Source organism: Giraffa tippelskirchi, chromosome 5 (assembly GCF_054371585.1).
Source record: "Giraffa tippelskirchi isolate mGirTip1 chromosome 5, T2T-mGirTip1v1.2.pri, whole genome shotgun sequence".
In the NCBI taxonomy this organism is placed as follows: domain Eukaryota; kingdom Metazoa; phylum Chordata; class Mammalia; order Artiodactyla; family Giraffidae; genus Giraffa; species Giraffa tippelskirchi.
The window spans coordinates 145,013,560-145,041,415 of NC_137279.1; the positions used below are offsets into that span (position 1 = coordinate 145,013,560).

The 27,856-nt window shown below is 37.3% G+C and overlaps 1 protein-coding gene and 1 long non-coding RNA gene across 3 annotated transcripts in view; one reads left to right on the forward strand and one right to left on the reverse strand.

The window, feature by feature from the left end:
* Positions 1–27,856, reverse strand: part of LOC145506166 (uncharacterized) — a 150,681-nt gene that overhangs the window by 98,376 nt on the left and 24,449 nt on the right. The window contains exon 4 of the long non-coding RNA XR_014053587.1: positions 364–535. This is a non-coding gene — a long non-coding RNA (uncharacterized LOC145506166). The remainder of the gene's footprint in view (positions 1–363; positions 536–27,856) is intronic.
* Positions 7,153–27,282, forward strand: LOC145506165 (ankyrin repeat and SOCS box protein 17-like). Of its 2 annotated transcripts, XM_081490158.1 has the most exons (5): positions 7,153–7,674; positions 20,066–20,345; positions 22,733–23,849; positions 25,661–26,884; positions 27,103–27,282. In XM_081490158.1, exons 1-3 carry the CDS (start codon positions 7,274–7,276, stop codon positions 22,937–22,939), a joined length of 888 nt encoding a protein of 295 aa, XP_081346284.1. In that variant the 5' UTR covers positions 7,153–7,273; the 3' UTR covers positions 22,940–23,849; positions 25,661–26,884; positions 27,103–27,282. The 2 variants fall into 2 exon arrangements, with proteins under 2 accessions (XP_081346284.1, XP_081346285.1); XM_081490159.1 differs by lacking the exon at positions 25,661–26,884.

Consider the following 27,856-nt stretch of genomic DNA (forward strand, 5'->3'; position numbering starts at 1 on the left):
CAGGATGCATGTAACCAGGAAAGTGATCCAGCAACTCCTTCATCACTGAGCCTGACACTGAAGAGGAACGTGGACAGCATCTAACAGTGCTCATGGTCTGCCTACTGCCCTTTGTAAGAACCATTGCTTCTGATGGGTGTTTTCATTGGTTTTATTAGACTAAAATGTTTTTTTCTATAACTGTGATGCAGTGGTTACTAGGCAGTTAGAGAAAGTAAATTGTGTGGCATGACTCCTGAAGGAATGCGGTTTCTAAGGGCGATCCGGGTGACAACAGTGCACCCTCACAGTGTCCCTTCCTTTTTCTGTCCCCTCACATCCTGTGACTGTTGCTGCTATTGCAGCCTCTTCATGATATTATACTTTCCTGCCTGTGTCTGTTACAGGAAGGTAAGTTCCTCACGTGTCAGGATCGTGTATTACTCACGAATCTTTCAGCAGCAGCCCAAACACAAATGGCTAGCGGTTGTATATTTTCTCATATGCTTTCAGTTGCTTCTTTGGAGGATGATTTCTTCCTTTCAATTATTTACACCTTGAAGGGAGGAGAATTTTGATTAAGCTGGGCTCATTTAAAGTAAGGAACATGGATTGCCTGAGAGGGGAGTGGAAGGCATTCTAAGCGGAGACAATAGCATTGATACACTGCACAGAAACAGGATAAAGGGCTTCACTGGTGGCTCAGCGGTAGAAACACGGATTCAATCCTTGATCTGGGAAGATCCCACGTGCCATGGAGCAATTAAGCCCGTGCGCCACAACTACTGAGCCTGTGCCCTAGAGCCCAGGAACTTCAACCTCTGAGCCGAAGTGCCACAACTACAGAAACACACATAAACCTAGAGCCTGTGCTCCACAGCAAGAGAAGCCACTGCAAGGAACACCCACTCCCTGCAACTAGAGAAAAGCCCGTGCAGCAAAGGCGGCCCAGGACAGCCAAAATAAATAAATAAAAAAGAAAGAGACAAGATGGAGAAACCACTAGTATGAATCAGGTGAAGGTGATTAGCACCGTGATTAGTGTGGCTGGAATTAGGCCCATATTACCTAGAAAATGAGAAAAAGGCAAGGCTGCCCTTAATACCTAAGAAAGCAGGGAGAGCCTGTTTTCATGTGTTGTGATTTTACCAACTCCAGCAAGGTCCCTCTGACTGTAGTAAATGCCTCCTCAATCCCACTGATACCTAAAAGCTCATTAAATTACAAAGAGGATAAGTCAAAAGAACACAAAAATTTATATAAATCATTGTATCTTAATGGCTATGCATTTACCACATCCTTTGCTGAGCACACAAAATGTGGAAATAAAAGAACATGAGGCTTTTGGATGGAAGATAGGAAACAATGACAGAAAAGGAAGAATAAAAAGATACATACAACTAATTTCACAATTCTGCCTAGAGTCTTGCTCTATAAATGAGGCTGGGTATTCTGTGGGACAGTCTTTAAAGACTATTTATTCCCTAGAAGGATGTAGTTTATTTGCACATTGGAAAATCTAGTATATTAATTCATTAGAGCTCCCTTTACCAACACCCTCCCACCCTAGGAAAAGAAGACAAATATACTAGCGCCTGAGCCATTGAAAGTGAGTATTTTATTTCTATCACATAGAATAGAGTAAGAAAGCATACTTAAGTGATTTCTACTTTTTCCCAATTGTTTTTGATCCTACATTAGATTTTCAAGGAAGCCTTCTAAAAAAGTTACTTCAAAGACAAGTTCAAATCTGATTATTATTTCTTTTGACAATATTTATTAAGAACTGGAAGGACAGTTCATCTCAGTTCAGTCACTCATTAATACCTGACTCTTTGTGACCGCATGGACTGAAGCACGCCAGGCCTCCCTGTCCATCACCAACTCCTGGAGCTTACCCAACTCATGTCCATTGAGTTGGTGATGCCATCCAACCATCTCATCCTTGTCATCCCCTACTCTTCCTGCCTTCAATCTTTCCCAGCATCAGGGTCTTTTCAAACAAGTCAGTTCTTCCCATCAGGTGGCCAAACTATTGGAGTTTCAGCTTCAACATCAGTCATTCCAATGAACACCCAAGACTGATCTCCTTTAGGATGGACTGGTTGGATCTCCTTGCAGTCCAAGGGACTCTCAAGAGTCTTCTACAACACCACAGTTCAAAAGCATCAATTCTTCGGCGCTCAGCTTTCTTTATAGTCCAACTCTCACATCTACACATGACTACTGGAAAAACCATAGTCTTGACTAGAGGGACCTTTGTTGAAAAAGAAATGTCTCTGCTTTTTAATATGCTATCTCAGTTCAGTTCAGTCGCTCAGTCGTGTCCAACTCTTTGTGATCCCATGAATCACAGCACACCAGGCCTCCCTGTCCATCACCAACTCCTGGAGTTTACCCAAACCCATGTCCATCGAGTCGGTGATGCCATCCAACCATCTCATCCTCTGTCGTCCCCTTCTCCTCCTGCCCCCAATCCTTCCCAGCATTAGGGTCTTTTCCAACGAGTCAACTCTTCGTATGAGGTGGCCAAAGTATTGGAGTTTCAGCTTCAACATCAGTCCTTCCAATGAACACCCAGGACTAATCTCCTTTAGGATGGACTGGTTGGATCTTCTTGCACTCCATGGGACTCTCAAGAGTCTTCTCCAACACCACAGTTCATGGTCATAACTTTCCTTCCAAGGAGTAAGCGTTTTTTAATTTCACGACTTCAATAACCATCAGCAGTGATTTTGGAGCTCCCAAAAATAGTCAGCCACTGTTTCCACTGTCTCCCCATCTATTTGCCATGAAGTGATGGGACCAGAGGCCATGATCTTAGTTTTCTGAACGTTGAGCTTTAAGCCAACTTTTTCACTCTCATCAAGACACTCTTTAGTTCTTCTTCACTTTCTGCCATAAGGGTGGTGCCATCTGCATATCTGAGGTTATTGATATTTCTCCCGGCAAGCTTGATTCCAGCTTGTGCTTCTTCCAGCCCAGCATTTCTCATGATGTACTCTGCATATAAACTAAATAAGCAGGGTGACAATATGCAGCCTTGACGTACTCCTTTTCCTATTTAGAAGCAGTCTGTTGCTCCATGTCCACTTCTAACTGTTGCTTCCTGACCTGCATACAGGTTTCTCAAGAGGCAGGTCAGGTGGTCTGGTATTCCCATCTCTTTCAGAATTTTCCACAGTTTATTGTGATCCACACAGTCAAAGGCTTTGGCATAGTCAATAACATAAATAAATTCTAGGAAAACAAACAAACTTAAAAAGACACAGAAGTGGCAGAGGTGACATTCCATTGCAGAAGGGGGAGTTAAGAACCTACTTATATTCTTAGGAATGAAAGCTCATGTGATTTCCACCCAAAAATGTAAAGTCTGGAGTTTAGTGTACTTTTGATTTTAATGTACTATTAAATATGTTAATTAGATTAGATATGTTCATCTGAAGAGCCTTGCATAGTTGAACAGAGGAATGACAGATAAGAATCTGGTGGTAGCACACTGCCTTGATCCCTGGTTTGGGGCTCAGACAGTGAAGACTCTGCCTACGAAGCAGAAGACCTGGGTTCATGCCCTTCCACTGCAGGGGGCACCTATGACTTACCTGTAGAACTTATTTCTGGTGAAACTGTTTAGCTGGCTAAGTCTGTCCTTGGCACCTCGCCTTAGTCACCTCTCGGCTATCTAGTACTGTTGTGTTACACTCTCTGTACTTTGCCAATTCTTAATCTGTAGTTCTAAGATTTTCTAGATAAGCTTCCCAGGTTACAAAATATAGCTGCCTCGAGCCCAGCCAGATTAAAGGCTTGGCATCTCATAAAAATGAGTTTACTTAAAGGATTAATCATGATAACAGTTTCAAGTCCAAGTCTTCTAGATAACATCTAGCCCTGAAATGTACAAACCAAAAGGAAAAACAGAGTAGGAGTTTTAGGCAGCCTTTGAGACCTATGAGCTTTTGGCCTACTCACAACACAGAGGTCAACTTGCAATCTAAGTCTAGGGTACTATGAAAAACAGTAAGATATTTATTTGAAACTCACAATTTTTCAATCATTAGTGCATAACATATGGACCATTTTTCTTTAAATCGGGACATTTATAAAAGCTGCTGAACATATTTTCAGTGCCATTGACTTCTAACGATTCTATTGAGGGATTTTCCATGAAAATGAGAACGTATAAGCTATACTCTGGCACAGATGTTATACTCAAGTCTGAAGGCAGCCGAGCACAGAGACAAAGGATATGGACTGAGGACTCATTTTTGGTTCAAATCATTGCTATTCAGTAACTACATGACTCTGGCAACTAGCTTAACCAATCTAAACCAAAGGTTCCTCTACCATAAAATAGAGATTAAATAATAGAGAACTAGGAAGATTAAATGTAAAAATACATGTAAACCACTTGTATAGTCTAAGTACATAAGAACTCAATAAATACTATTCATTAATATTACTATTAATCAGCTCACAGTGCACTGAACATGTTTTTGATATTCACCATTAATAGTGGCTATAACTAAACATATTTTTAAGCTAATGCAGCATCAATTTTGACTTAATATATCTGGTTATTATATTCAAAATGAAAATGCATTTGAATCAGTTCTATTGAGATGGATGAAACTGGAGCCCATTATACAGATGAAGTAAGCCAGAAAGAAAAACACCAATACAGTATACTAATGCATATATATGGAATTTGAAAGATGGTAACGATGACCCTATATGCGAGACAGAATAAGAGACACAGATGCATAGAATAGTCTTACGGACTCTGAGGGAGAAGGTGAGGGTGGGACGTTCTGAGAGAACAGCATTGAAACATGTATATTATCATATGTGGAAAAGAACACCATTCCAGGTTCAATGCATGAGACAAATGCTCAGGGCTGGGGCAATGGGATGACCCAGAGGGATGGGATGAGGAGGGAGGTGGGAGGGGGGTTCAGGATGGGGAACACATGTAAACTCATGGCTGATTCATGTCAATGTATGGCAAAAACCACTACAATATTGTAAAGTAATTAGCCCCCAACTAAAATAAATTTATTAAAAAAAAAAGAAAATGAATTTACTACTTTTTTATTATAAAAAACATAATCAGACATTTAAACCATAAACAAAAGTATAAAGGAAAAAATCACTCAAAATCTATACATGCAGAGATATACATTGCTCCTTCCTTAGTCACTAGGTTGTGCCCAACTCTTGTGACCCCATAGACTGTAGCTCGCCAGGCTCCTCTGTCCATGGAATTCTCCAGGCAAGAATACTGGAGTGGGTAGCCATTCCCTTCTCCAGGGGATCCTCCTGACCCATTACTCCTTTAATAATAATACTTTTTTACAAAGCAGGATTAATCTACCAACTGTTTGTTGATATTTTTTGAGATATAAATGCAAAGCTCTTGTTTCTTAACTTCTATTCACGAATCAGCCATGAAAATGGAAAGGAAGTTCTCTTTTTTGGATAAGCATGAGAGAGAAGAAGTGAAGTCTCTGTTCCCATCCTGAAAGCGAAAAATTATTAGTGGCTCAGTCATGTCTGACTCTTTGCCACCCCATGGACTCTCACATGCCAGGCTCCTCTGTCCTAGGGATTTTCAAGGTAAGAATACTGGAGTAGGCAGCCATTCCCTTCTTCAGGGGATCTTCCTGACCCAGGGATCAAATCCACGTCTCCTGCATTGCAGGCAGATTCTTCACCATCTGAGTCACCAGGGAAGCCTGTTCCCATCCTGCCTGGGTTCAAATTCCAGATTTACTACATACTACACATAACATCGTGGGTAAGTCACTTAAGCACTACATCTCAGCTTCCTTATCTGTGAAATGCAATTACTGGAAGGATTAAAGGAGTTAATACAGATAGTATTTAAAATAGTACTTAATACATAGTAAGAAGAACATAAAAGTTAATTATTATATATGGTCCTAAAAGGTACCTGAGATATATTGTTATATAAATAAAAATCAGCTCATAGAACCAGTTATACATAATATTTCCCACATAAAAAGAACAAAGTATATAACAATACATCTATTTATAGACATAAGCATAAAAGTATTTAAACAGCTCCATATAAAACTGCTAATATGAGTATCTTGAGGGACTTTCACTGGCTCTATAATGTTTTAAATTTTAGTTAATACAATCTTAATGTGTAGTATTACTAAGAAATCAAAATAGTTCGGTTAAAAATGTATTTTTTGAAGTAGGAAAAAGAAGAAAAAAAAAGTAGAGGAAAACAACAAAACTCTTGGTTTTTAGAACGATGATATTAGTTATTAGGTTTTTATGCTAAAGAGAGTTTGGATTTTACAAAATACAATATTAGTGGAAGTATATTATAATAGTAAGCCTAAAGTTCTAACTTCCTTCACTAAAGAGACATCATTCATGCTATGTAAAGAAAACTATGCAAAAGAAAAAGAAAACACTTAAGTACCCTTAAAGTTGTTAATAAATACACCCCAGGTTGTTAAATTTAACAGAAAGGTGGCTGAAGCATTAACTATTACATAACGACAAAACAATCTTAACATATTTCTGCTTTACTGAGACAAGGATGCCAAAATAAGCCTGAAGTACTTTTAATGCCCCCCACTGTATATATTCTACATAATATAGAGAGGAATGATCTCTATAAAACTTATAACTCTAAAACAAAGTTTCCAAATTTTGTTTAATATTGTATGACGTCTTTTCTCTATGAGAATACAGTACCTATTGGCAGATCTCTTAACCTATTTTAGACTTAGTTTCCTCAGTTCTAAAATATTCCATGAAGATTAAGTGAGAATATGCAGTCCTCATGTAGAACATGGGAACAACAGTACTGAACTTTTTCATTCTATCACTGTCTGTTATATTATAGCCTAAAAAGAAGAATCAATCTGGTCATTAATACTCTTTTGTCTCATGTGTAGACTGTGGGTTTTAGCACTTGATAAACATACTATAAGCTTGAAGTGAATTCTTAGGAAGTTAAAAATATCATATCTTATCTCTCCCACATGCCATTTCTGTCCAATATGTCTTTCTCAAAAGTCATCAGTTACATATAATATCCCAAATTTCTGACTTGTACTGATGACAGATCTCCATGTATTGTGATGTCATCCAGTACTTGATGGTAGTATTTCACATGATTTTTTTTTTCTGGCTACAGTTGAAAGGGCACTTCCTGTTTGTGAAGTAAAGCCTACCATATTATCAAAATATGTAACTGAAGGGTTACAGCATGACTTCCTGTGATTTCATTTCTATATCATTGTCTTAAATAGCAATGAGTAAGTCTTCTAAATTATGTTGTAAGACTTCTTGCCCACGAAGCAATATATTCTGTACTCTCATGGACAGAACTGTTAAAAGACCACCCTTGGAGTTTTTGGGTCAGTGGGGATATCGCTCCTATGAGCCCAAGGTTTACAGAAAACTGGCTCCAATTCTGAGGAACATCGACTTGGAAGGATTTGACATACTACTCTCAGATTATATTGCATTTGTGGAAAATTCAAGATACTGTTTCAAACTAAACTTTAACGATGAATTTACTGAAATATGTGTGAATACAATTCTGTACTGGGTTTTCGCCAGAAGAGGTAATCCTGACTTGGTGGAGCTGCTTCTCAAGAAGACAAAAGACTATGTTCAAGACAGAAGGTGTAACCTGGCACTGATATGGAGGTAATAATCTCCTATGTTTTCAACAGGAAAGGAGAAAATGTCTCGTTAAGGGATTATACTACTCCTTTTTTTCTAAAATGTATATGCATACTGACTATATGAGGAATCCTGACTTGATTGTCCATTCATTTGTTCACTCCTTCATTATTTATTCAATAGAATTTTGCCTATATGTACATTATTATGTGTCAATAAATTACTAGTGGTTTGCTCTAGAGAGCTTACATGTTAGTGCTCAAGATAATGCAACGTTAGACCACCTAGATTTCTGTACCTAGTCAAAGACATTGCTTTTGTAATGCTGTGATCTCTTCTTTTTGAGAATACTAAGAATGTTTACCTATAATATCATGTATATATACTGACTTCCAAAGTATAATTCAAAGTCTAAACACATATTCACTTAGTAATACTTATTAAACATAATAATTCTTGTTTTATGTTAATATCACTGGCAAATTTGACATCAAATTCTCTGGAGTTGACTACAATCAAAGTCAAATACCTGATTCAATCTGCTATGGAATCACATTTTCACATAATCTACACATGGCAATCTAGCTAATGAATACTGCTGCTGCTACTGCTGCTAAGTCGCTTTAGTCGTGTCCGACTCTGTGCGATCCCATAGACGGCAGCCCACCAGGCTCCCCCATCCCTGGGATTCTCCAGGCAAGAACACTGGGGTGGGTTGCCATTTCCTTCTCCAATGCATGAAAGTGAAAATTGAAAGTGAAGTCGCTCAGTCGTGACCGACTCTTAGCGACCACATGGACTGTGGCCTACCAGGCTCCTCCATCCATGGGATTTTCCAGGCAAGAGTACTGGAGTGGGGTGCCACTGCCTTCTCCGAATACTACTCAAGATCTTATCAGATCTTATCAGAATAAACTCCGAATACTACTCAAGATCTTATCAGAATAAAATATCTAACATGATATCTTTGTAGTCTGTAATACACATTTTTAAGTTACTTAGTTTGCACTAACTCCAATTTAGTTTTTGGTTTTAGATATTCATTTGAATATCTAATGAACAGAATAGACGTGGATATGTTCATTCATTCAACAAAATATTTATCACCTTACTGTATATGACGCACTGTACTTAGCACAATGATAGAACTTTGTATGTAATGAAAAATAAGACAGATAAGATCAGTTTAAGACTAAACCAATTTCAATTCTGCCTGAAGCAGTGTTGTCTTCTTGATTGTGTATTATGTGAACCTATGTGGTGTTAGAGAACCACTAGATTACTTTCCTTAATAATAATCAATAATAACCCAAGTACAAAAACTGAGAGCTGAATTCTGCAATATCAATAAATAAAACTCCAAAACAGCACTTTTTGGTTAAGGGCCATTATATATGCAACTATAGCAGAGATCAGCAGCTTCTAACAATGAGTATCACTAGCTGCACTGAGTAATGCCTTTGTGTATCCCTGACAGGCCCATGGGAAAGAAAAATGAAATGAAACAGAGGAAGGGAGGATTAAGTTTTTTACAAAGGTTAATGGGGGAGTGGAAGGGCAAGAAGGGAAAACTGAAAAGAAAGAACAGAAAATGAAAAAGAAACACACGATGGGACGTAAGAGTGTGCCATTAACAACTGTTTTGATCAATTGTTTTAAGATTGATATATTTCGACTTAGATGCATCCTCAAGGTAAAACACATTACAGGCCAATTCTACGTACCACAGCTTTTTGGATCTTTCAGAGTCACAGAACTTTAAATTCAAATGGAACCTAAGAATTCATTACCAAACCTCCCCAATCCCCTCTTCTTGGACAACAACTCCCATAATGTATCTCTGGTTGCTGCTCATCTGGTCTCTGCCTGAACAATGCTAGTAGTAGTGAGTTAACTATTTCCTGAGATAAACCATTCCTTTACCAGGGACCCTGCTGTGTCCTAGCTATCCACTTTACCCTCAAAGATTCTACCCAGTCTCACGACTTCAAATATGATCATATGTCAATGACTGCTAAATCTTTATCTCCAGCCCTGACCTCTCCTCTGAGCCCCAGACTCCTCTTATATTAGGCTATCGGCTCAACATCTGAAATTTAACAGGAACAAAAGAGAGCATTGATCTCAGTTGCCCTCTGCCTGCCAACTTGCTCCTTCTCTTGAATTCTCCACTAGATTAACAGCCTCTGTTGCACGGGTCAGAAATCTAGGCCTTATTCTTGTTTCTTCTCTTTCTTTCACAAACACATCAGCAAACCTTTCTGACTTTATCTCTAAAACATCTCCCCATTTGTTATACTTTTCATTTCCATTCCTAACCTAGGTGAAGCCACCATTACTGCTTACCTAGATAACTCCGAAAGACTCTTACTAGAAATTTCCCAGCTTCCATTCTTCCCTCTTACAATCCATTCTTGAGGCAGCAGCTCAAGAAAGTAAAATAGGCCATACCACCCATGTTGAAAATCATCCAAAGTTTTCCCACTACCGGTATAAGAAAATTCAAAATCAATATCCATTTTTAAAAATTCCCATACAATCTATCCCCAAATCCAACCTCCCAAATCTATTCTTATGTCACTCTTGAACACTATATTCCAAGCATGTATTGGTTGTCCAACATATACTCTTGCTAAAAGTAAGCTCCAGGAGGAACTTCCCAGGTGTCCAGCGGGTAAGACTCTGTGCTTCAAATGCAGGGGTGCAAGTGTGATCCCTGCTTGAGGGACTAAGATCCCACATGCCATGTGGTGTGGCAAAAATAAATAAATAAAATTAAAAATATGCTCCATGAAAGGAGGAATTTTGACTACTTCTTCAACAGTGAATCCTCAGTGCCTAGAACTATCCAGCTACATAGCAAGTGGTTAATCAAGATTGCATTAGATGAAAAAATGAATTTTTATACAGTGTTATTAGATTCTTCTTTCTCATACTGCACCGAATTCTGTCTCCATTTCTCCAACTCTGCCCCCAGGAATATAAAGGACAAAGTCTACTCATTCTGTCTCCTATATGAAAACCTCTCAAATATTTGAACACAGCTATTATGTCCCCATAAAGAATATCTTAAGTTTCCTACGATCTGTTGTTCTTTATTTCTATAACAGCATCATTCTTTGGTCACCTTCCCTTGTATACTCTCCAGTTTGATAATTTCCCTAATACAATCGTAAAGTGTATAAATAGGACCCTGGCAAAAAAGAGACAGAATTAGTGAGGGAAAGGAACTTAAAAAGTTTGTTCATTTTATTTTTGCTTATTTATTATAGCAAAAATAAATGCCACTATATGACAGACTGTAAGTGGTTAAAGGGAGATAATATCATTCAGTTAAAACAATAGCAAGCATTTAGCATTTTCTAAGTACTAGGCACTGTGTTATTTGTTGGGGATACAAAAACAAAGTAGATATATTTCCTCATTTTGGAGAGCTCACAGACTAGTAAGCAGGCCATGAAAAGAATAATTACATTATAAATTCAGAAACAGAAGAATGTACAGGTAGAAAGAACATAGGATATTGTTAACACTATTGGGGAGGAGCAGATATCTAGAAGGCTCTTTAGAAGTATGTCTTAAATTGAGATTAAAAGATAAAAAGGAGTCTTCCCTGTCTTTCCCTTGAAGAAATGTAATCTAGGCAGAGAGAGGCTGACTATAGCTAAGAGAGACACAAACACATTTTATCCATTGACTACAGGCAACTCAGCAACTGCTAGAGAATGAGATGGAAATCAAGTAATAGTGAGCAATAAGGCCTAAAAGTGAAACTATGAAAGATTTTGTAGGCCATACTAAGAAATCTAAAATTTACACCATGGGTGATGCCCAGTCAGTGAAGATCAGGATTGTAGTATGAAAAGATTAATCAGCTCCCATCTGAAGACGGGATTGTGGGAAAAAAGGCTGCAGCTGGAGCAGACACCCCAGTTAGTAGACTGCTTAATCACTCTGTACAACAGCAGTTCCAGAACTTCTATGTAGAAAAGGTTGAGGGACACATCTGATTGAAAAGATGGAGGTGGTTAGAGGAGCTGCTTGAAGCTGAATTTGCATAGCATGCCCAGTGTGCTAACTAAGATTATATGTGTATTTACAATAATTTGGGAGGAAGAACTAATTCTGCTCTACCACCACCACCCCACACACATAGCCCCTAGCCACCCTTTGTTATCACAAGTGTCCAGGTAAATTATAATGAGGACTTAAACTAAAACAATAGCAATGGGAAAAGAAAAGATATTACTAAACAAAATAACAAGAATTACAGTAGGTGATCAGAAGTAGAGAATGAAAGAGGAAGAAGAGTTATTCTTCTTATTTATAAATTTTGAGACTGGTTGATGATTGTATTAGTTTCCTTCTGCTGCTGTAACAAACTTTGCGGCTTAAAACAAGATAAATTTATTATTTTATATTTCTGATGATCAAAAGTCCAAAATGAGGCTACAGTGGCTCATATCAAGATGTCACAAGGCAGATTTCCTGCTGGAGGCTCCAGCTAGAGGCCTTAGCTGCTTTTGCCAGCTTCTAAAGCCTGCCTACATTCCTTGGTTCATTCGTATGGAACCATGAAAGACCATCAACAGCCAAAGCAATATTGATAAAGAAGAAAAAAGCTGGAGGTATCATGTGCCCTGATTTCACACTTTACTACAAAGCTGCGGTCATCAAAACTGTATAGTACTGACATAAAAAAAGAGATACATACATCAATGGAACAGAATCGAGTGTCCAAAAATAAACCCATCCTTTTATGGTCAACCAATCTATAACAAAGTAAGCAAGAATATACAATGGGGAAAAGACAGCATCTTCAATAAATGGTGCTGGGAAAATAGGATAACTACACACAAACTGACCATATTTTTACACTATATACAAAAATAAACTCAAAATTTATTTAAAGCTGAAATGTGAGACCAGAAATCATTAAACTTCTAGAAGAAAACATAGGCGGTCCATGATTTTACATCAGCCATAGCAATATTTTCTTAAATACATATCCTCAGGCAAAGGCAATAAAAGCAAAAATAAACATATGGAACTACATCATACTAAAAAACCTTTTGGATAGCAAAGGAAAGCATCAACAAAATGAAAAGGCAACCTACTGAGTAAGGAGAGATATGCACAATATACCTAATCAGAAGTTAATATCAAAAACATGTAAAGAAATCAATAATATAAAAATAAAATTTTGAAAAAGGGCTGGAGACCCAATAGGTGATTTTCCAAGGAAGACATACACATGGCTTATAGACATGAAAAGAGGCTGAACATCACTAATATCAGCATGTGTGCACATGAGCACACATATTCAGTCAGTTCAGTTCAGTCACTAAGTCATGTCCAACTCTTTGTGACCCCATGAACTGCAGCACGTCAGGCCTCCCTGTCCATCACCAAATCCTGGAGTTTACCCAAACTTATATCCATTGAGTTGGTGATGCCATCCAGCCATCTCACTCTCTGTTGTCCCCTTTTCCTCCTACCTCCAATCTTTCCCAGCATCAGGGTCTTTTCAAAAGAGTCAGCTCTTTGCATCACATAGCCAAAGAACTGGAGTTTCAGCTTCAACATCAGTCCTTCCAATGAACACCCAGGACTGATTTGCTTTAGGATGGAATGGCTGGATCTCCTTGCAGTCCAAGGGACTCTCAAGAGTCTTCTCCAACACCACAGTTCAAAAGCATCCATTCTTCGGTGCTCAGCTTTCTTTATAGTCCAACTCTCACATCCATACATGACCACTAGAAAACCCATAGCCTTGACTAGATGGACCTTTGCTGACAAAGTAATGTCTCTGCTTTTTAATATGCTGTCTAGGTTGGTCATAACTCTCCTTCCAAAGAGCAGGTGTCTTTTAATTTCATGGCTGCAATCACCATCAGCAGTGATTTTGGAGCCCCCCAAAATAAAGTCAGCCACTATTTCTACTGTTTCCCCACCTGTTTGCCATAAAGTGATGGGACCGGATGCCATGATCTTAGTTTTCTGAATGCTAAGCTTTAAGCCAACTCTTTCACTATCCTCTTTCACTTTCATCAAGACGTTCTTTAGTTCTACTTCAATTTCTGCCATAAGGGTGGTGTCGTCTGCATATCTGAGGTTATTGATATTTCTCCAGGCAAGCTTGATTCCAGCTTGTGCTTCCTCCAGCCCAGCATTTCTCATGATGTACTCTGCATATAAGTTAAATAAGCACTGTGACAATATACAGCCTTGACGTACTCCTTTTCCTATTTGGAACCAGTCTGTTGTTCCACGTCCACTTCTAACTGTTGCTTCCTGACCTGTATACAGGTTTCTCAGAGGGAGGTCAGGTGGTCTGGTATTCCATCTCTTTCAGAATTTTCCACAGTTTATTGTGATCCACACAGTCAAAGGCTTTGGCATAGTTAATAAAGCAGAAATAGATGTTTTTCTGGAACTCTCTTGCTTTTTCGATGATCCAGTAGATGTTGGAATTTGATCTCTAGTTCCTCTGATTTCCTAAATCCAGCTTGAACATCTGGAAGTTTGCGGTTCACGTATTACTGAAGCCTGGCTAGGAGAATTTTGAGCATTACTTTACTTGCATGTGAGATGAGTGCCATTGTGCGGTAGCTTGAGCATTCTTTGGCACTGCCTATGAATAGGCAAAAATATAGGACACTGAAAGATAAACTTCCCAGGTTGGTAGTTGCTACTGGAGATCAGTGGAGAAATAACTCCAGAAAGAATGAAGGGATGGCGCCAAAGCAAAACCAACACTCAGTTGTGGTTGTGACTAGTGATAGAAGCAAGGACCAATGCTGTAAAGAACAATATTGCATAGGAACCTGGAATGTTAGATACATGAATCAAGGCAAATTGGAAGTGGTCAAACAGGAGAGGACAAGAGTGAACATCGACATTCTAGGAATCAGCGAACTAAGACGGACTGGAATGGGTGAATTTAACTTAGATGACCAGTATATCTACTACTGTGGGCAGGAATCCCTTAGAAGAAATGGAGTAGCCATTATAGCCAACAAAAGAGTCTGAAATGCAGTACTTGGGTGCAATTCAAAAACAACAGAATGATCTCTGTTTCCAAGGGAAACAATTCAATATCACAGTAATCCAAGTCTATGCTATGACCAGCAACACTGAAGAAGCTGAACGGTTCTGTGAAGACCTACAAGTCCTTTTAGAACTAACACCAAAAAAAGATATCCTTTTCATTATAGGAGACTGGAATGCAAAAGTAGGAAGTCAAGAAACACCTGGAGTAACAGGCAAATTTGGCCTTGGAGTACAGAATGAAGCAGGGCAAAGCCTAATAGAGTTTCGCCAAGAAAACGCACTACTCATAGCACACATATTAGCGAAATGCAAATTAAAACCGTAATGAGATCACTTCCCACTTGTCAGAATGTTTGTTATCAGAAGACAACAAATAAGTGTTAATGAAAAGAAAAGGGAAACTTTGTGCACTGTTGCTAAAAATGTAGACTGTGTGAACAGCAAAATCACCCCAAAAAGAACAAAAATGGGGAAAACATGACACTCAATAGATCGCAAAAAGGACAAGTTTACAGCATGAGAGCTGAGGTGAGAAGGCAGAGTGTCACCTTGTTCACATGTATCAGGCAACCCCCATTTTTACACTGTCCTGCACAAGTTCATGAATTATCATCAAAGTGCTGTGAAGATTGATTTCAGGGATACAAGTAAATTCTAGTGAGTAGACAAATTCATAAATAAACTCGGTAAAACACAAGGACCGACTGTACAAATGAGTTATTGAACAGAAATTTCATGAAAATTGGAGAGCTGCTCAGAGTTAAGGCACGCTGAAGTTCTTAGATTGCTCAGGAGAGTAACCATACTGATAAATTTTAAATGTTTAAGTTAAATGTTCATGAAAAGAATAAAAGCAGTATGTGAAGAAAAACAAAAAAATGTAGACTGTGCAGTCACTGTGGAAAACAGTATGTAGGCTCCTCAAAAATTAAAAATAGAGTTACCATAGGCTATAGTGGGATTCCCTGGTGGCTCAGAGGTTAAAGAGTCTGTCTGCAATGCGGGAGACCCGGGTTCCATCCCTGGGTCGAGAAGATCCCCTGGAGAAGGAAATGGCAACCCACGCCAGTATTCTTGCCTGGAGAATCCCATGGATGGAGGAGCCTGGTAAGCTACAGTCCACGGGGTCGCAAAGAGTCAGACACGACTGAGCGACTTCACTTTCACTTTCTTTAGGATTCACCAAGTCCACTTCTTGGTATTTATGTGAAGAAAATGAAAACACTAATTCAAAAAGATACATGCATGTCTATGTTCATTGCAGCATTATTTACAGGAGCCAAGATATGGAAGTAACCTAAGTAACCAAAGTAGATAAAGAAGTCATGTCTGTGTATATACACATAAATACAATGGATTATTATTCATCCATAAAAAAGAATAAAATCTTGCTATTTGTGATAACATCGACAGACGTAGAGGATATTACACTAAGTTAAATAATCCAACGAGAGAAAAACAAATACTGTATGATTTCACTTACATGTGGAATCTAAAACACAAAACAAATGAACAACAACAACAAAAAGAAACAGACTCATAGACACAAACTATTGGTTTCAGGGCAGCAGGGTTAGGAGTTGGGAGAAATAGGTAAAGGAGATTAAGAGGTACAAACTTCAAGTTATGAAATAAGTCATGAGGATGTAATTTACAGCATCGGGGATATAGTCAGTAATATTGTAATAACTTTGCACAGTAACAGATGATGAATTGATCAGTTCATAATGTATTTAAATATCAAACCACTATGTTGTATACCTGAAACCAATATAATATTGCCTGTTAACCACACTTCAATTAAAAATATAAATAAAATAAAATTGACAAATGCCCTCACTGCACCTTCTCCTCAGCACTTCCATACTTTTCCTACCTTACTTTTTTCTTTTTCCCCACAATATTTATCAGAACTTCTAACATACTATAAAATTATCTTGTTTGCCGTGTTCATTCTGTATTGTTTGTTTCCCCGCATTACTGTATTAGCAAGAAAGGAGGTATCTTTGATTTGTTCACTCATATATCCCAAGTACCCACAAGAGTGCCTGGCATACAGTATGCATTCAATAAGTATTTGTTGAATAAATTAATAGACAGTAATTCATGTTACTGTCAAAGATGAAATTGCCTGAGAACAGTTAGTCAGATGAAAATTAGTCAAAAAGCCACATTTACGTTACTTAGATGTTAAGGGCAGAGAAAGAGGGATCAGTGAAAGAGGGTTGAGAATGAATAGTCAAAGAGGTAGCTGCATCTTAAAGAGAATGGTCCCACTGAGCCATGGGAAAATATCTCAAGAAAGTCAACTGTGTCAAATATCAGAGATGAAATTATTGTGAAGAAACGTATATTGAATTGGCAGTCAGACCAAAAGAGAATACTAGGAAACTTTTAGAAATAATTATTATAGCTGCAAAATGGAATCAGTCTCTGCATATCTCTATGGAAATATTATATCCCATTTCGTAACTGTGTATATGACAGGTTTTCAGATACAGAGGGTTCAGTTCATTAAGCTCACATTTAAAAACTGATTCTTGACTTACTTGCCTCCCTCCATCCATATAAGTACTGTTATAATTAACTGTCAGTATAGATTAAGCAAATTTTGGTTTACAATAACATGTTCTTTAAACATGAGGATTAATCATATGCCATTTGGGTACAGACTAGACTTTCAAATCTCATTTTAAACCTATGTGAGTTTTAGTTATGTGCCAACATTTTTGGTTCAAAATATCTTCTACAGGTAATCTTAATATCTTAAAATCAGTTTATATCTCTAAATCTTAAAAAGGGACACTTGTGGTATTTTTTGCCCCCTAAGTCCCCTGGATCCCCATACTTATAAGACTCTTAAGTCAAATATCTTACGAGTTAGCAAGATGAATAAATGAGATTGTTCTTGAAAATTCTAAGTGATTGCACTTCACCAGAAATCTTATTAGGCCCAAAGATATAGAATAAACTAATAATATTTTATTAATTTTAAATTAATAATATTTTAATATTATTAAAATTAAATGTTTTAATTTTAATTAATTAAAATTAATAATATTTTTCAGAACAATAGTAAAAAAGTCAATTAACATATACTTGAGTATCTCCTATGGGCCACTGTTCTAGGTATTTGGGGATATAATAGCATACTAAAGAGACAAAAAGCATTGTCCCATAGAACTTGAAATTTTATAGTTTATCTTGCCTACCCATTTATTTTGAAGATAAAAAAATGAAAGATTAGAGACATTAAGCAAGTTGTCCAAAATGATAAGGGCTTAATGGAGTTATGTACAAAGAGCCATAAGAAGTAAGACAAGATCAGGCAATCAAAGAAGACTTTGCAAAAGAGTTTATTTGACAGAGTCTTATACAGTCAGCAAGACTTGTCCCAGAATTGAAAGTGGAAGGGAAGAACACACACAAATCCAAGAAACATAGAAAAGTTGGAGGCAGTTGTGATTTGGGAAAGTGAATGACAGTAATAAGGAGAAAGAATACAGAGGTAGTTTAGAAATTCAATTTTGCATATGTGTTAGAAGTATTTGTGAAAACGATGAGATGTTCAGGACAATATTGATCTGGAGATGACTCTAGGAGAGAGTTTATGCGCATCCCTAGTGGCTCATAGGGTAAAGCATCTGCCTGCAATGCGGGAGACCAGGGTGCGATCCCTGGGTGGGGAAGATCCCCTGGAGAAGGAAATGGCAACCCACTCCAGTATTCCTGCCTGGAAAACCCCATGGATGGAGAAGCCTGGTGGGCTACAGTCCATGGAGTCGCAAAGAGTCGGACACGACTGAGCGACTTCACTTCCAATTTTATAGAGAATTAAAAGGATATATATAGTATCACTGGCAGAGTGTTAACAAAATCTTACTTCTTAATTTCTAAAATGCTATTCTGCACTGCACATTTTTTTTTAATCATAAAATCTTGGCATTTCAGAGCTCAGTGAAGCTTTGAAGATAGACTTTTGGTCTAGTAATTTTCATGCTGTACTTTTCTGAGTTCCTGACAAGAACCACAGGGGAGGTCTCTAGGACCCCAAATACACTTCAACGAGAGAACTTATCTAATACAGAACATACATTTTAGATAGCAAGTTCTTGCATAAGAACACTCCAGTGTTGTTTATGTCTGTAAATGAAACATTCTTTCCTATCTTTTTATTGCCAAACATCCACTAATTCAAGTCTTAGCTCCAGGCTAACCTACAGGCAATGAGTATTCTAGGTAGAGTTGGGTGCTTCTCCTCAATGCTTTTATAGTATCTTAAGCATGTCTCTATCATAGCAATTATCATCTTGCATTGAAGTTTTGAAAATTATCCTAATATTTATAGTTTGTATGTGGTTTTGTGGACTACATAAGTATTTTATTAGACCAATCAAGAGAATTCCAGAGACAGGACTATGAGTAAAATTTCCCTTTCTTTAGCCCTAAAATCCATGTTTACTTGGCCAAATCAAGGCTTAATAATTAATTAAAACAATCCCCTATGGTTGATTCTACCATGTCCTATCTACATATCTTGACCAATTTAATAGCGAACATAGACGTCCATGAAATGAAACGACTGCAAGAACTACATACATTAGAAAAAATAAAATTTTCATTTCTGTCATAATGGAGCAAAAATTTTCAAGTCCAGCCACCATATAGTACTCCCAGAAAAGCAAGATTTCAGAGAACTCTCAAAACTCTACTGAAGAAGGAAAATTAAATTATGTCCTTGAGAGACCTGATATGGACCTCATCATAATCTACATTTATTCAACCTGAAAATATCAATTCTAATTTTATTAAAGTGAAAAAATAGAACTAAGATAGTTACACTTTTTCCTTTTCAGTCTAATTTTCAAACTCAATTCAATCCCAAGCCTGATACATGATCAAGAAGAACAAAAACAAAATGATATCAAAAAGGTCACATAATTCTGTTCTATTAAAAAGTGAAATGCAAAAGTCTGTCCTTCTAGTCCATTTTTTATTTTCTAGAGCTATATCAGTTTCATAATGCTACTTCTAATCACTATGGATTTCTCAAATGAGAAACAGAATTGCTATCACTAAAGGTAAATACTTTCCACACAATATAAATCTTTTTATTTGTTTTTACAAGTGTAAAGGAGGTTTAAGTATGTAGTAGGAGCTTTCTTATTTTTTAACCTTCAAGTTGGCCTAGACTAAGAGTGGAAAACTCTTTTTAAGATATATTATATATAAAGGTAAAGTTACATTAAAGTTATTTAAGATATTTGTTATTTAAGATAATACTATGATTTTAAGACAAAGAGTTTACCACATTTTTTAATTCTATATTCAATGAGGTCTTGTTTGTTTCTCTGGTTCACAGAACTTTCACTCCAGTATACTGTCCAAACCCAGTAAATGGCATCACACCATTAAGTTACGTAGCTGAGATGAGACAATCCAATATCTTAAAAGTACTCTTGCAATATGGAATCTTAGAAAGAGAAAAAAACCCTATCAACACTGTGTTAACAATATTGTTTGACCCTTCAAGAGTGAGACCAACGGTTGGTCATGAATTGGTAGACATCCAGGAAGATGCCAAAACATGTTTAGTGCTCTGTTCCAGAGTGCTTTCTAGCATTCCAGTCAGCAAAATAGAGGTAAGCAAAATATTATACTTTGCACTTTGACTGAATTATTGATCAAGTTTAAGACAGAACTGTGGGGCAAGAATAAAGTTAATTTTAAATCTTTGGATCCAGTGAAAAATTAATCACTGAGTATATGCTTATAAATTAAAAACAAGTGGAATCCCTATGATCTTGAACATTAACTCTTTTAGTTCATAATTGTATATCTTCTAAATATGAAATAATTTTTAAAAGTTAAATTTATAGTTTATTTTAGCATTTATTAAGTTGATGTATGTTATTATTACATCCTAATTACATGATAACCTGTTTATTAGGATTTCTATATCTATTAAAATCACAATTATTTAAAATTTTAACAGACTTCTTCTCCTATAGAATATTTTAAAATGAAAGTTGCATTTCTCCCCACATAAAATCACATACCAAGAAACATATTTTGCTTTTCAAAATTCCTGAACAATTTTAAGCATGAAAATATAAAAGCTTTAAATATTTGTTCAGTTGAAAATATCTATCCCTCAGAAATATGAAGAGTTTCTCCTTGATAAGGTTTAGGGAAAAAAACACAAATAAACCATGTGACGGGCATGTCCACCCTGTCAAAATGAACTGCAAGTTTAGCATCAAACTGTATCAAGTTTATTAGTGTCAAAAAATAAGTCTGCTTAAGATAAAGAAGGTAGCCCTATAAATTTAAACCAGTCACATTATTAAAGAATCTAGCAATTCTTTTTGCGTTTAAAGGTGTGACTTCAAAAATAAACTCCTAGGAAATATAATTCAGTTGCATCTTTAATTTTCTTAAGCTTCAACTATGTACATCAATCAAACACCCCTGGGCCAATTGTAAGGAGGGCAATTGGTCAAATTGTAGCTCAGCTGGTAAAGAATCTGCCTGCAAGGCAGGAGATAGGGTTAGATCCTTGACTTGGGAAGATCCCCTGGAGAAGGAAATGCAACCCACTCCAGTATTCTTGCCTGGAGAATCCCATGGACAGAGGAGCCTGGCAGGCTACAGTCCATGGGGTCACAAGAGTCGGACACCACTTAGTGACTAAACCACCACCACCATTTTAGCAACCAATTTTAGGAATTTGCTTGTCCTTGTCTAGTGATAGTTTTGTACCATTATTAGAGGACATATTGATTCTCAGCCATCTCTGTGAATGCTATTCCTGAAGTACACTCAAAACAGAACAGTATCAGTAGTAGGATAGTGTGAGTTGATCAAAATCTTTGCCTGAATGGCAAAGTTAAAGCTGGATTCCAATCAACTGCAGTTTAATAAGTGAAGTGGCATTGAGCAAGAAGGTGAAAGATGGCATAAAAACCAGCTTAAAGAACACTTCAAATAACCTGCTTTGCATTACCACACTTCCCAGTTTTATTGTAAATATACATATAGATATCTTTACTTCTAGACCACAGTTCTGTGAGCCCAGAGACTATGTCTGTTTTGTGTAGTCTAACCATTATCCTAAGCACCAAGCTCACTGCTGAGTATACACAAGATATTCTTTAAAAAATTATTTACTGATGAAAAATTATATATCATTTAAGTTAGTGTCATGCACTCTGTAGAGAAGTAATATAGACTTTTACTTTTACTTCTGTATCAGGCTAATAATATTTGTCTTCTGGAACTAAATATTTAAAATGTTACCTTAACTAAACCTTAAAAATTCATCTTCATGGGGATAGACCTCTTCCCAGATCTTCTTTACTGATTCAGCAGTATGAAGTTTTACACTACAATGATTGGAATTACCTGGCAGATTTATGTTGTCTGTGTGTGTGTGCTTAGTTGCTTAGGTCATGTCTAACTCTTTGTGACCCTATGGACCACAGCCTCTAAATGTTCCTCTGTCCATGGGGATTCTCCAGACAAGAATACTGGAGTCCCCTCCTCCAGGGGATCTTCCCAACCCAGAGACCAAACCTGCATCTTCTTATATCTACTGCATTGGCTAGAGCCTCCTGGGACCCCAAACCAACTAAATCAGAAATTCAGGAATAGAACCTCAGCACTGATATTTTCTAAACTCTCCTAGATAATTTCAGTTTATGGTCAAATTGACAACACTCTAGAGGAGAAGCTAATAAACCATAAGTATATGATCTGTCTAAAATTAAAAACACAGATTCACTGTTTTAAGAAATAAGTTTTGTGTTCTTAGACACAAAAGACATTAAACTTTATATGTGATTTTGTGAATAAAATGGGTATAAAAATTCTTGACTCAGGTAAAAATGTTTCTGGAAAAAAAAGCAGTATAAGGGTTAATAAACTTAAGATACAATATTGTGAATTCAAATAAAAAATTTAAATGTTTATAATTTGGACAAATCCAGTTATCAGTATTACAAAGTTAAAATATTTCTCTTTTCTTTAGATGGAGATAAGTTTAAGAGCACGTCCAGTTATTTCAAATTGGCTGGACTACATTCCTTCAACAAGATACAAAGATCCATGTGAACTAGTACATCTTTGCAGAATAACCATCAGGGCTCAGCTACTATCCAAAAATATGCTCCCAAATGGAATATTTTCACTTCTAATTCCTGTTCGTCTACAGAACTATCTGAATTTACAAAGCTAATGCACATCTTTTTCGCATTCTTTAAGGATAATCACTGTTGTATGGTTTAGAAGTTGAAATATTAACTTCACACAAGTTTTTACTGCACTGAACATGCCATTAGAAAATATATTTCCACATAACATACTAAATGAATCACTTTTAAATCAGTATATGGCTGTACCCATTACTTATCTATATAGTGGAACAAATTATATGCATTTTTATAAAATATTAGGTTTACCCTTTATTCCATTTTCAAAAGTTATTTTGGTTTTGGAGCATTCTTATTACTTTATTGAGTTACTTTGCAAATAAAACACAGTGCCTGGTAGTAGGGAATAATTAATTAAATTAATAGGTGATCTGTTCCATGAGAGAATTTATAATTCTCTAGCAGCCATGGTCACAAACAATAACAAGGCAAAGAGTTAGTCTACTAAAGTGCTGGGAGTAGGATGACAGAAATGTATTATGTCTGGAAATAATTAGCTGTAAATTACAACATGGAGCTTGAGTGTTTTGGTATATGATACCTCTGAATACTAGACTAGCAGTAGTCTTTTTAGTGAGACATAGTTGCATATAACATTAAAGGAGTTTCAGGTATAAACATAATGATCCAATAAATTTATATACTGTGAAATAATCACCATAATAAGTCCAGTTAACGTCCATCATCACACATTATAATTTTTCCTGTGATGAGAACTCAAAACCTACTCTCTCAACATCTTTGAAATATACAATACAATATTAACTATAGCCACCACACTGTACATTACATCCTCAGGACATCTTTATAACTGAAAGTTTGCACCTTTTGGCCACATTCACCCATTTCATCCACCCACAAATTATATGCATTTTAATGCAAATAAGGAAACCATTTTGACCCAACATCACATCAGTTAAATCTGCATACTCTTTGGTAAGAAAGGAACCTATTATCTTAAAAAAACAAACAAACAAACAATAATGTATTCTACGACAGTTTTTAGCTCTCTGCTTTTTCAATATCTAGAGTATTCAGTTCAGTTCAGTTCAGTCGCTCAGTTGTGTCCGACTCTTTGCAACTCCATGTATCGCAGCAAGCCAGGCCTCCCTGTCCATCACCAGCTCCCGGAGTCTAACCAAACCAGTCTCCATCGAGTCGGTGATGCATTCCAACCATCTCATCCTCCGTTGTCCCCTTCTCCTCCTGCCCCCAGTCCCTCCCAGCATCGGGGTCTTTTCCAATGAGTCAACTCTTCACATGAGGTAGTCAAAGTATTGGAGTTTCAGCTTCAACATCAGTCCTTCCAATGAACAACCAGGACTGATCTCCTTTAGGATGCACTGGTTGGATCTTCTCTCAGTCCAAGGGACTCTCAAGAGTCTTGTCCAACACCACAGGTCAAAAACATCAATTCTTCGGTGCTCAGCTTTCTTCACTGTCCAACTATCATATCCATACATTACTACTGGAAAAACCATAGCCTTGACTAGACGGACCTTTGTTGGCTCAGTAATGTCTCTGCTTTTAAATATGCTATTTAGGTTGGTCATAACCTTCCTTCCAAGGAGTAAGTGTCTTTTAATTTCAAGGCTGCAACCACCATCAGCAGTGATTTTGGAGCCCCCAAAAATTAAGTCAGCGACTGTTTCCACTGTTTCTCCATTTATTTGCCATGAAGTGATGGGACCAGATGCCATGATCTTAGTTACTGAACGTTGAGGTGTAAGCCAACTTTTTCACTCTCCTCTTTCACGTTCATCAAGAGGCTCTTTAGTTCTTCTTCATTTTCTGCCATAAGGGTGGTGTCATCTGCATATCTGAGGTTATTGATGTTTCTCTCAGCAATCTTGATTCCAGCTTGTGTTTCTTCCAGCCCAGCGTTTTTCATGATGTACTCTGCATATAAGTTAAATAAGCAGGATGACAATATCTAGAGTATTAGACCCTTCTTTATATATCTAGAGAGAAGTCAAACTGTTGAAAGATGAGAACTGGGACAAAATTCTCCATGGGTCTCTCATGTTATGAGCAGAGGAACTGATTGCCTTACTCTTGACTATCTTTTTAAGGATGTTTGTACAGTGAGCAGCCTTAGAAAATAGAGATAGTGGCTCCCTCTGAGCAGAGGGCAGGTTTGCTCAGTGTCTAATGTAATAAAGGCAATGTTTTCCTCTGGGGAAATAAATGGTCAAGGAGGTGTGCTTACAATTCATTTTAAAGGACTGGAGTTTTGAAAGCTTGTGGTTCTTCAGCTATAACACCAATCTACGGTGTGCATATCTACCTGCACAACTACACATCTGACGATGGGAGTATGTGGAACCAACACAAACAAGAAGCTCATGCTTCATGCTTCACCACTAGTAATAAAGTCCTTTGACCCAGTCTTTTGTCTTCTGACAGCAAACATGATACTACGGGAAACTAAACTGCTACTTTGCACACAAGTTGAAAATCTTAGATGCTTTACACTCCTTGGCAATGAGAATCTGTTCCCCACCTTATCACTACACTTAGATTCATTTCAGTAGATACTAGCAGACAGTATCTACTCTGTCTATCTGCAATCTGACAACTATCAAAATTTTGACAATTCATAAGAAAAGGATATTATTTCATTTTATAGTAAGATAAAACAATTGTTTGAGTTTCTTAAGAATAGAATAGAAATAGCAAAGTAACAATATAATGAGATCACTTGCTTATGCTCTCCTTTTACTTTTATTCCTTTAACTGCATCACAGGGTTGAATTATAGAAATGCTTATTTATTATACTTAAACTGGTGAACTTCCAGATGTTCAAGCTGGATTTAGAAAAGGCAGAGGAACCAAAGATCAAATTGCCAACAGCCGCTGGATCATCGAAAAAGCAAGAGCATTCCAGAAAGCATCTATTTCTGTTTTATTGACTATGCCAAAGTCTTTGACTGTGTGGATCACAATAAACTGTGGAAAATTCTGAAAGAGATGGGAATAACAGACTACCTGACCTGCCTCTTGAGAAACCTGTATGCAGGTCAGGAAGCAACAGTTAGAACTGGACATGGAACAACAGACTGGTTCCAAATAGGAAAAGGAGTATGTAAAGGCTGTATATTGTCACCCTGCTTCTTTAACTTATATGCAGAGTACATCATGACAAACGGTGGGCTGGAGGAAGCACAAGCTGGAATCAAGCTTGCCGGGAAAAAATATCAATAACCTCAGATATGCAGATGACACCACCCTTATGGCAGAAAGTGAAGAAGAACTAAAGAGCCTCTTGATGAAAGTGAAAGAGGAGAGTGAAAAAGTTGGCTTAAAGCTCAACATTCAGAAAAATAAGATCAAGGCATCCGGTCCCATCACTTCATGGCAAATAGATGGAGAAACAGTGGAAACAGTTGCTGATTTTATTTTTTGGGGCTCCAAAATCACTGCTGATGGTGACTGCAGCCATGAAATTAAAAGACACTTACTCCTTGGAAGGAAAGTTATGACCAACCTAGATAGCATATTAAAAAGCAGAGACATTACTTTGTTAAAAAAGGTCCATCTAGTCAAGGCTATAGTTTTTCCAGTAGTCATGTACGGATGTGAGAGTTGGACTATAAAGAAAGCTGAGCACCGAAGAATTGATGCTTTTGAACTGTGGTGTTGGAGAAGACTCTTGAGAGTCTCTTGGACTGCAAGGAGATCCAACCAGTCCATCCTAAAGGAGATCAGTCCTAGGTGTTCATTGGAAGGACTGATGTTGAAGCTGAAACTCTAATACTTTGGCCACCTGATATGAAGTGCTGACTCATTTGAAAAGACCCTGATGCTTGGGAAGATTGAGGGCAGGAGGAGAAGGGGACAACAGAGGATGAGATGGTTGGATGGCATCACCGACTCAATGGACACGAGTTTGGGTAAACTCCGGGAGTTGGTGATTGACAGGGAGGCCTGGCATGCTCCAGTTCATGGGGTCCCAAAGAGTCGGACACAAGTGAGTGACTAAACTGAGCTGAAACTACATTTAATTATGATTGTACATATTTTAAGCTCATAAATAAATATACAGGAAGTTCAAACAACACAAAATGTATTCACATTAGAAAATTTAACCAGTAGCATGTAAGACAGTTAATTTTTTTGGTTGAAAATACGTGTTAATATGAAGTAAAAAAATAATCACCTTTAATCTCTTTTTTCTTTTTTGGCCAGGTCATGCAGCTTGCAGCGTTTTAGTTCCTTAACCAGGGATCTAATCTGAGAGCCTGGCAGTCAGAGGGTTTAGTACCAACCATTGGACCACAAGAGAATTCCCTGAAATTTCTTTCTGCTGGAATTATTATTTCTATATTTCTCAACATGGTTGATGGAATCACTACCTAGAATAATATTTAACTCTTCGTTTCTGTATTAATTTGCTAGGGCTGCCATAACCAAGTACACAAACTAGATAGCTTAAAACAATAGTAATTTATTATCTCACAGTTCTGGAGCCCAGAATTTCCAAACTGAGGTGTTAGTAGAACCACACTCCCTCTGAAGCCTGTAGGGGAATCCTTCCTTGTCTCTTCCTAATTTCTGGTGGTTTCAGCAATCTTTGCATTCCTTGGCTTGTAGATGTAGCACTCCAATCCTCTATCTACACATGGTGTTCTCTGAGTCTCTGTCTTCACATAGTAATCTTATAAGGACCCGTCATACAGGGGTCCACCCTTCTCCAGTATGATCTCATCTTAACGAACTACATTTGAGATGATCCTATTTCCAAATAAGGTCACATTCTGAGGTGCAGGCGGTTAGGATTTAATGCTTCTTTTTCAAAAAGACACACTTCAACCCATAACACCTTTCCCTCACTAAAAAATCGGATACGTCATGAATCATTAATCTGGTTAATCAGCACAAAATCTCCTTAATATCTTTCAAATCAAGACAACAGACACTCCACCATCTCCATTCTCCTCCT